The sequence below is a fragment of the Cibotium barometz genome, chromosome 45 (assembly GCF_041138505.1).
Source record: "Cibotium barometz isolate CiBa-2024 chromosome 45, ASM4113850v1, whole genome shotgun sequence".
Lineage (NCBI taxonomy): Eukaryota > Viridiplantae > Streptophyta > Polypodiopsida > Cyatheales > Cibotiaceae > Cibotium > Cibotium barometz.
Window position 1 is genome coordinate 28,097,125 of NC_141090.1, and position 9,099 is coordinate 28,106,223.

General features: G+C 33.5%; 2 protein-coding genes across 2 annotated transcripts; both read left to right on the forward strand.

Annotated features, from left to right (window-relative positions):
• The first annotated feature begins 414 nt into the window (after nt 1-414).
• LOC147612599 (uncharacterized) lies at nt 415-912 on the forward strand. Its single transcript, XM_086783537.1, has one exon. The coding sequence runs from the start codon at nt 415-417 to the stop codon at nt 910-912; it is 498 nt and encodes a 165-aa protein (XP_086639663.1).
• A 622-nt stretch (nt 913-1,534) lies between these two features.
• On the forward strand, nt 1,535-2,074 carry LOC147612600 (uncharacterized). Its single transcript, XM_086783538.1, has one exon. It carries the CDS (start codon nt 1,535-1,537, stop codon nt 2,072-2,074), a length of 540 nt encoding a protein of 179 aa, XP_086639664.1.
• The last annotated feature ends 7,025 nt before the right edge of the window (nt 2,075-9,099 follow it).

Here is a 9,099-nt window from a genome sequence, read left to right on the forward strand (position 1 = left end):
TTTGTGGTCAATCAAAAAAGGGTACAAGTAGACCCCAAGAAGATCGAGGTAGTGGTGAAATGGAATGCACCCAAAACTGTGCGTGAAGTTTGCGAGTTTGTAGGTTTCACACAATTCTGTCGAAAGTTTATCAAAGATTTTAGCAAAATCGCCACCCCACTCATTGATATAACTAAAGGCATCAAGCCTTTTAAGTGGACAGATATAGAAAAGAGCACTTTCGAAAAGATGAAAGTCGCAATGTGCAGTACCCCGATGCTTAAGCTCCCAGAGTTCAACAAGGAGTTTGAGATCCACACGGACGCATCGGACGGGGCCCTTGGAGGAGTTTTATTACAAGACGAGCACCCTGTCACATATGAGTCTCGCAAGTTCAGCGATGTAAAATGCCGATAGACCACACGGGAAAAGGAAATGCAAGCAGTGGTTCATTGCCTTAGGAAGTGGCGTCATTATGTGGTGCAAGACAAGCACACGAAAGTTCTTATAGATAACATATCTCTCAAGTACTTTCAGACGCAACCCAAGTTGTCACCAAAACAAGGCAGATGGCAGGATTTCATCGCAAAATTTGACATAGATATTATTCACAAGACGGGGAAACATAACTTGATGCCAGATGCTCTAAGCCGTAAGCTGCAGTTGAATGCAGTGAGTGTTGCAAATGGGGCGCTGTTTGACAAGATCAGAGATGCTCAGAAGTTAGATGCAGCAGTCATTCGCATGGCCACAGAGTTGCACAGTGGTACTTCAACCGTGGGTTTATTTGAATTCAAAGATGGAATATTCTACGTCCACCAAAAGGTGTATGTGTCCAATGACCCGGACCTCAAAGCCATGCTACTTTGGGAAACCCACGACTGTAAGCTGGTCGGGCATGGTGGGCAGAATTGCTCGCTCGAGCAACTTTGACGTCATTTCTTCTAGCCATGCATAACTGAGGATGTCATCGAATATGTTCGTACATGCCCAACTTATCAACTCGTGAAGGCACAGCGAGTCAAATCGACTAGTTTATTGCAAACCATGCCCATCCCGTCAAGGCCGTGGGACATTGTCAGTATGGACTTTATTGTGGATCTCTAGGAGTCCCATGGATACAACACCATATTTGTGGTAGAGGATATTTTAGTCAAGTGTTCAAATACCATGGACTGCCAATGGCTATTGTGTCAGACTGGGACAACAGATTCATAAACAACATGTGGAGAGAACTGTTCAAGTTAATAGACACACAATTGTGCATGTCTTCAGCATATCACCCACATACAAATGGTTAAACGGAGCAAATCAATCAAGGCATAGAAGACTACATTTGCAATTACGTTCATGCCGATCAGAAGGATTGGGCGAACTACCTAGAAATTTTAGAATTCCATTTTAACAACTCCGTGCATAGTGCTACCCGGGTACACTCCGTTTGAGCTGGCCACCGGTAAAGAGGTCAATACACCTCTTGCCATTGCCACTCACAAGAGATGTGCATGCCGAAGATGCAGATACAGAGGAATTTTTATAGAAATGGCAGAAGAGAATGCGGGTTGCACAGCAGAATCTAGAACAAAGCAAAGTCATATATGTCAAACATGCCAACAAGAAGAGACGTGATGACGAATTTCATGAGGCCCGAGACTTGGTCCTGGTTAGTGCCCAAAACATTGCACTACCTGCCAACCTCACACCGAAATTCAACCATCGCTTCTATGGCCCATACAAAGTGCTCAAATCTTATAATGGAGTCACCTACAAAATAGAGGTGCCCGCAACAGTACACATACATAATGCATTTCATATAAGCATACTCAAGAGGTTTGTTGCCCTCGATACCAGGTTTGGTCGCCATGTATCAATGCTTGCAGATGGTGCAACACCCACCGTTACGCCTTTTGAACCAGAACTGATATTGAAATCACGGTTCTGGCGAGGAACGCCAGAATTCTATGTGAAATGGAAACATCGCCCCATGACAGATTGCACATGGGTGCCACAAGGAAAAATGATTCAAATGGCACGTCCATTGGTTCTGCAGTTTTACAACATAGTGCCCGTTGAGGATGATGTACATCCAGAATAATGGCTTGAAAGGGACTTCAAGCTCTTCAAAAGGGGGGTGTATGTGAGGCGTGGGATTTTTGGGATTTCTATCCAGCCTCTTGATAGTCGGCCTATGAGGTGATCTGGATTGGCCTATTGGTTGGCAATATAAGCTTTTCCTTGGCCATAAAATCTAGCAGAAAAAACCCACCAAAAAATCAAGAGATTTGGATAGGTCAAAAACCCACCGAAAATAGGAATTAAAAAATGAACTTCTAGCATGCACAACAAAGAAGAAAATTTTTGAGTTCAATGCTTCCATTTAGATGCACACAATGTATCTCATTGAAATCCAATTGAACTTTGTGAGATTTGTTGTTTTGAAAAATGATGGAACATATGTAGATGATCCGTTGTTCAATATAGGATTAAATTCGGTAGGTGCCACACTTGGACTTCATTCATTTTGGGAGGTGGCCGATATTAAATTTGTGCATTAAGGGATGTTCTTTTTCCTAAAAAAATTGGTAGTTGGCGGTGACTGCTGGCCTCGAGTGTCAGTGAGGGAATATTCTATTGTGTTTATTTTATCCATTTATGAATGAATGCACAACGTTATTATCTTGAACATGAAACCATTGTGGAAGTATGTTGTTTGTCGAAAATGAGCCTTGCATCTAGAAGCAATATCGACAACAAATCCTCTAGATATCCACTCCATCATCTCTGCTCTCCCAGTCTTTAAGTGTGTGTGAAATGGAGGGAGAATCTCACCTTCTTTCAGGATGACGTAAAAAGCGTAAATCTATTGTGCATGTCGAAAATCGTGGAGCCATAAGTGAGGAGAGACCCACAACCTCAACTCCAGCTTGGAGGGGTCTTTTTGAAGACCCTGGAAATGTCATTTTAGAAGGAGATGAAGAAGAGGCCAATCATGCCAAGACTACCTATGTTGCAGGTCATGGAATGGGACCTCTAGAGAAATGAGTGGAAGGAGATGATGTCAGCCTTTATGAGGATGATAACGGCCATGGGACGACTCATGGAGGAGAATGAAGGGCATGATTTGGAGGATGCCATGCAGACAGAGGAGGGTCTTGAGAAGAAAGGGAAGGCATAGATGAGACACAAAGTAGCCAAAGCGAGGGCACAGGCACAAAGGACACCTCCAAACAGGTCAGAAAAATAGAGATTTTTGGGAAGATGATGAGAACTAGAAGCCACAAGGATGGACCATTATTGTGTTAAGGATATGAATGTTCTATATGTTCTGAATGAATTGTTCTCTAAAAATGAGTTTTGTATGTTCTTCTTGTAGAAGGGATCTTTATCCTAGGATTCTGTGTGGGTTGACCAGACTATAAGGAACCCCAGAATCAATTGGATCTTAAGGTGAAAGAGTTTATCCCCCAACTGCAAGATGAGGACATCTCGTGTTTTTTAAGTGGGGTAGGATGTAAGATTCCTCCCTCTAGCTTTTGAGGTTTAAAGGTGTAAGAACCTCCCCTTTTGTTCTTGAAATTATTCCCCTCTTTGAAATAGAAGAAAGATCTTGTTTTACCCTGTTTTGGTCTAGAGATAGATAATCCAAAATTGAGATACCTTTGGATATAAAAATCCTCCTAGTGTATAAAATGGATTCCCTTGAAACAGAAGTTCAAAATGAACTTTCCAAGGTGAATTAGGAAGTAATTGAAAATGTGTATAAGGGACCTTAGCCTAAAGCTATACATTTTAAGAGTTTTTTGGATTATGGTCGAATTAAGGTTCTAATGGGCCAATTGGATTGATCCAAGTGTTGGAATGAGATAAATCCAAAAGAATAAAAGCAAATATCTAAAAATGAGTAAATGCTCACATAAGATGAAGAGTTGACTGAGTACAAGGTTTATTAGTTAAAAATTATGAGATATTATAAAAAAATGATATATTTTGAAATAATGATGCATTTTTGACACCTTGGTAAGGAAAGGAGGACTCTTGAGGTAGGCACCTCTTTCACATGTGTGGAAGGGTTTTTAATTCAAAAAAGTTGTGATATTTTTATCTCTCCTCTCTCTTGGATCAAACCAAATGAAAAAGGGAGCCAAACTGGTCTAAATCTTGTCCAAATTGAGTCAAACTGAACTTGGAAAATTCTAGAACCCAGTTGGACTTCGTTAGTGGCCTACCTCAACTATAAATAGACCCTCAATCATTTGGAAAAAATATTGAAGCTATACCATGCCAGTATTATATTAAAATAATCATATTTTTTGTTATCTCTTAAATTTTCCTTTCTTGAGAGCTTGAAGCTTTCTCTCTCTACAACACTTCTTGGAGTTGCTCTTCTCCTCTTGGTGGACCAAATAATTATTCAGGGGCTTCACTGCAATTAGAGAATCAAGTTAAACTTGGAGGTAAAATCAAATTTTATGGTTTTTTTCAATTTATCTCAATGACTTTCCTCTTCTCAACCCCTCTTAAGCTTTAGAAGATTTCTAAATAATTGTTTTAATTCAAATCAAACTTTCCCTAGGTTTCTTAATGTTTAATTAACATTAAGTTAACCTTTATGTTTAAATTATAATGCTTTCTTAAGTAAATCTCTCTCTCTAAAAGAATAGCCATCTTTATGGCTAAATCCCTTGAAAAAGAATGCTTCTCATTGATAGTCTCTTAATTCAAAGCTAAACTCTAGGCTTGATAAGCTAGAGATTAAGAAAATGGTATTTTTATGATTTTGTGTTAAAAAAATAATGGTTATTTCTTTTAGATTATTTATAAGTAGTTAAAAACTACTTTGATTGATTCTAAATAAGAAATAGATTATCCTATCGATTTGGAAAAAGAAAAATAATGAAATTAGCTTAATCTAGTGGAATATTCATAATTAATTTATGATTATGGTTAAAATTATGATTTAAATTCGTAGTTTGATTTTATGCATAAAAGAGGAACTACTATCATATTTTCATATTACAAGCTTTTATTCTTTAGAAAAAAATTGAGAATTATCAGTAATAGCAACGAAGCTATGACAAAAGTTTCAAAAAATAATACATATCTTATTTTTATGCATAATGATAAAAGAAAACTTCCTACCATATTCTAGGATTGGACATCCTATGCAAAAAGAATGATTTTCATCATATTCATGAGAAATTTTTTTTTTCTAATTATGCATAATTAATTGATTATGAGAAAAGAGTAAATTTTGGTAAATTTATTTTTATGCAAAAAGAGAAATTTCCATGATAATTGAGATCCAAGTAATTAAATGGTAAAAGAGGAATTCTTGGCATAATTCAAATTATGAGTATTTATCAAAAGTGAAATTTTGAGCATTATTAATTTTATTGGAAAATATGTGTACAATTGATTTTTCTAAATCCCATGAATCTTTTACTCAAAAGAAGAATATTGAATAGATTTCATTTGAGAAATTTGAGAAAGAATATGAAAATATCCATGGAGAAAAAGTACCTTTAACTAGGCCAATCAATTGGCAGAAACTTAGAGAAGTCCCATCGATATATCGAAAGTAGAAAATAGTAGTAAAAGTGGATGTGACAAGATGTGATGTAGAGCCAAATGAATGTGACGGGATGTTAATGAATGCAATGTGAGTAGATGAGATGTGAATGTGATAAGAGGAGATGTAAACATGATGCGATAAGATAAAAATGTGATGTGATAAGATGTGAATGTGATATGATAAGAAATGAATGTGATGTGAGAATCAAGCTAAACTTGGAGGTAAAATCAAATTTTATGGTTTTTTTCAATTTATCTCAATGACTTTCTTCTTCTCAACCCCTCTCAAGCTTGAAAAGATTTCTAAATAATTGTTTTAATTCAAATCAAACTTTCCCTAGGTTTCTTAATGTTTAATTAACATTAAGTTAACCTTTATGCTTAAATTATAATGCTTTCTTTAAGTAAATCTCTCTCTCTAAAAGAATAGCCATCTTTATGGCTAAATCCCTTGAAAAAGGATGCTTCTCAATGATAGTCTCTTAATTCAAAGTTAAACTCTAGGCTTGATAAGCTAGAGATTAAGAAAATGGTATTTTTATGATTTTGTGTTAACAAAATAATGGTTATTTCTTTTAGATTATTTATAAGTAGTTAAAAACTACTTTGATTGATTCTAATTGAGAAATAGATTATCCTATCAATTTGAAAAAAGAGAAATAATGGAATTAGCTTAATCTATTAGGATAATCATAATTAATTTATGATTATGATTTAAATTCATAGTTTGATTTTATGCATAAAAGAGGAACTACTATCATATTTTCATTACAAGCTTTTATTCTTTAGAAAAAAACTGAGAATTTTCAGCGAAGCTATGGTAAAAGTTTCAAAAAATAATACATATCTTATTTTTATGCATAATAATAAAAGAGGACTTCCTACCATATTCTAGGATTGGACATCCTATGCAAAAAGAATGATTTTCATCATATTCATGAGAAATAGTTTTTTTTCTAATTATGCATAATTAATTGATTATTAGAAAGGAGTAAATTTTGGTAAATTTATGTTTATGCAAAAAGAGAAGTTTCCATGATAATTGAGATCCAAGTAATTAAATGGTAAAAGAGAAATTTTTGGTATATTTCAAATTATGAGTATTTATCAAAAGTGAAATTTTGAGCATTATTAATTTTATTGGAAAATATGGGTACAATTGATTTTTCTAGATCCCATGAATCTTTTACTCATCAGAAGAAGAATATTGAATATATTTCACTTGAGAAATTTGAGAAAGAATATGAAAATATCCATGGAGAAAAAGTACCTTTAACTAGGCCAATCAATTGGCAGAAACTTAGAGAAGTCCCATCGATATATCGAAAGTAGAAAACACTAGTAAAAGTAGATGTGACAAGATGTGATGTACAGCCAAATGAATGTGACAAGATGTTAATGGATGCAATGTGACTAGATGAGATGTGAATGTGATAAGAGGAGATGTAAACATGATGCGATAAGATTTAATTGTGACGTGATAAGATGTGAATGTGATATGATAAGATATGAATGTGATGGGAGAATCAAGCTAAACTTGGAGGTAAAATCAAATTTTATGGTTTTTTCCCATTTATCTCAATGACTTTCTTCTTCTCAACCCCTCTCAAGCTTGAGAAGATTTCTAAATAATTGTTTTAATTCAAATCAAACTTTCCCTAGGCTTCTTAATGTTTAATTAACATTAAGTTAACCTTTATGCTTAAATTATAATGCTTTCTTTAAGTAAATCTCTCTCTCTAAAAGAATAGCCATCTTTATGGCTAAATCCCTTGAAAAAGGATGCTTCTCAATGATAGTCTCTTAATTCAAAGCTAAACTCTAGGCTTGATAAGCTAGAGATTAACAATGGTATTTTTATGATTTTGTGTTAACAAAATAATTGTTATTTCTTTTAGATTATTTATAAATAGTTAAAAACTACTTTGATTGATTCTAAATGAGAAATAGATTATCCTATCAATTTGGGAAAAGAGAAATAATGGAATTAGCTTAATGTATTGGGATAATCATAATTAATTCATGATTATAATTAAAATTATGATTTAAATTCATAGTTTGATGTTGTGCATAAAAGAGGAACTACTATCAAATTTTCATTACAAGCTTTTATTGTTTAGAAAAAAATTGAGAATTATCAGTAATAGAAGCGAAGCTATGGCAAAAAATTCAAAAAATAATACATATCTTATTTTTATGCATAATGATGAAACAAGACTTCCTACCATATTCTAGGATTGGACATCCTATGCAAAAAGAATGATTTTCATCATATTCATGAGAACTAATTTTTTTTCTAATTATGCATAATTAATTGATTATGAGAAAAGAGTAAATTTTGGTAAATTTATTTTTATGCAAAAAGAGAAATTCCCATGATAATTGAGATCCAAGTAATTAAATGGTAAAAGAGAAATTTTTGGCACAATTCAAATTATGAGTATTTATCAAAAGTGAAATTTTGAGCATTATTAATTTTATTGGGAAATATGGGTACAATTGATTTTTCTAAATCCCATGAATCTTTTACTCAAAAGAAGAATATTGAATATATTTCACTTGAGAAATTCGAGAAAGAATATGAAAATATCCATGGAGAAAAAGTACCTTTGACTAGGCCAATCAATTGTGGTAGAAACTTAGAGAAGTCCCATCGATATATCGAAAGTAGAAAATAGTAGTAAAAGTGGATGTGACAAGATGTGATGTAGAGCCAAATGAATGTGACGGGATGTTAATGGATGCAATGTGAGTAGATGAGATGTGAATGTGAGAAGAGGAGATGTAAACATGATGCGATAAGATGTAAATGTGATGTGATAAGATGTGAATGTGATATGATAAGATATGAATGTGATGTGAGAATCAAGCTAAACTTTGAGGTAAAATCAAATTTTATGGTTTTTTCCAATTTATCTCAATGACTTTCTTCTTCTCAACCCCTCTCAAGCTTGAGAAGATTTCTAAATAATTGTTTTAAATCAAATCAAACTTTCCCTAGGTTTCTTAATGTTAAGTTAATCTTTATGCTTAAATTATATTGCTTTCTTTAAGTAAATCTCTCTCTCTAAAAGAATAGCCATCTTTATGGCTAAATCCCTTGAAAAAGGATGCTCTTCAATGGTAGTCTCTTAATTCAAAGCTAAACTCTAGGCTTGATAAGCTAGAGATTAAGAAAATGGTATTTTTATGATTTTGTGTTAACAAAATAATGGTTATTTCTTTTAGATTATTTATAAGTAGTTAAAAAAGATTATTTTATGCATAAAAGAGGAACTACTATTATAATTTCATTACAAGCTTTTATTCTTTAGAAAAAATTTGAGAATTATCAGTAATAGCAGCGAAGTTATGGCAAAAGTTTCAAAAAATAATCCATATCTTATTTTTATGCATAATGATAAAAGAGGACTTCCTACCATATTCTAGAATTGAACATCCTATGCAAAAAGAATGATTTTCATCATATTCATGAGAAATACTTTTTTTCCTAATTATGCATAATTAATTGATTATGAGAAAAGAGTAAATTTTGGTAAATTTATTTTT

What these genes read in the sequence shown, in the direction of transcription:
- LOC147612599 (XM_086783537.1), top strand. Translation starts at nt 415, where the DNA reads ATGCAAGCAGTGGTTCATTGCCTTAGGAAGTGGCGTCATTATGTGGTG.
- LOC147612600 (XM_086783538.1), top strand. Translation starts at nt 1,535, where the DNA reads ATGCGGGTTGCACAGCAGAATCTAGAACAAAGCAAAGTCATATATGTC.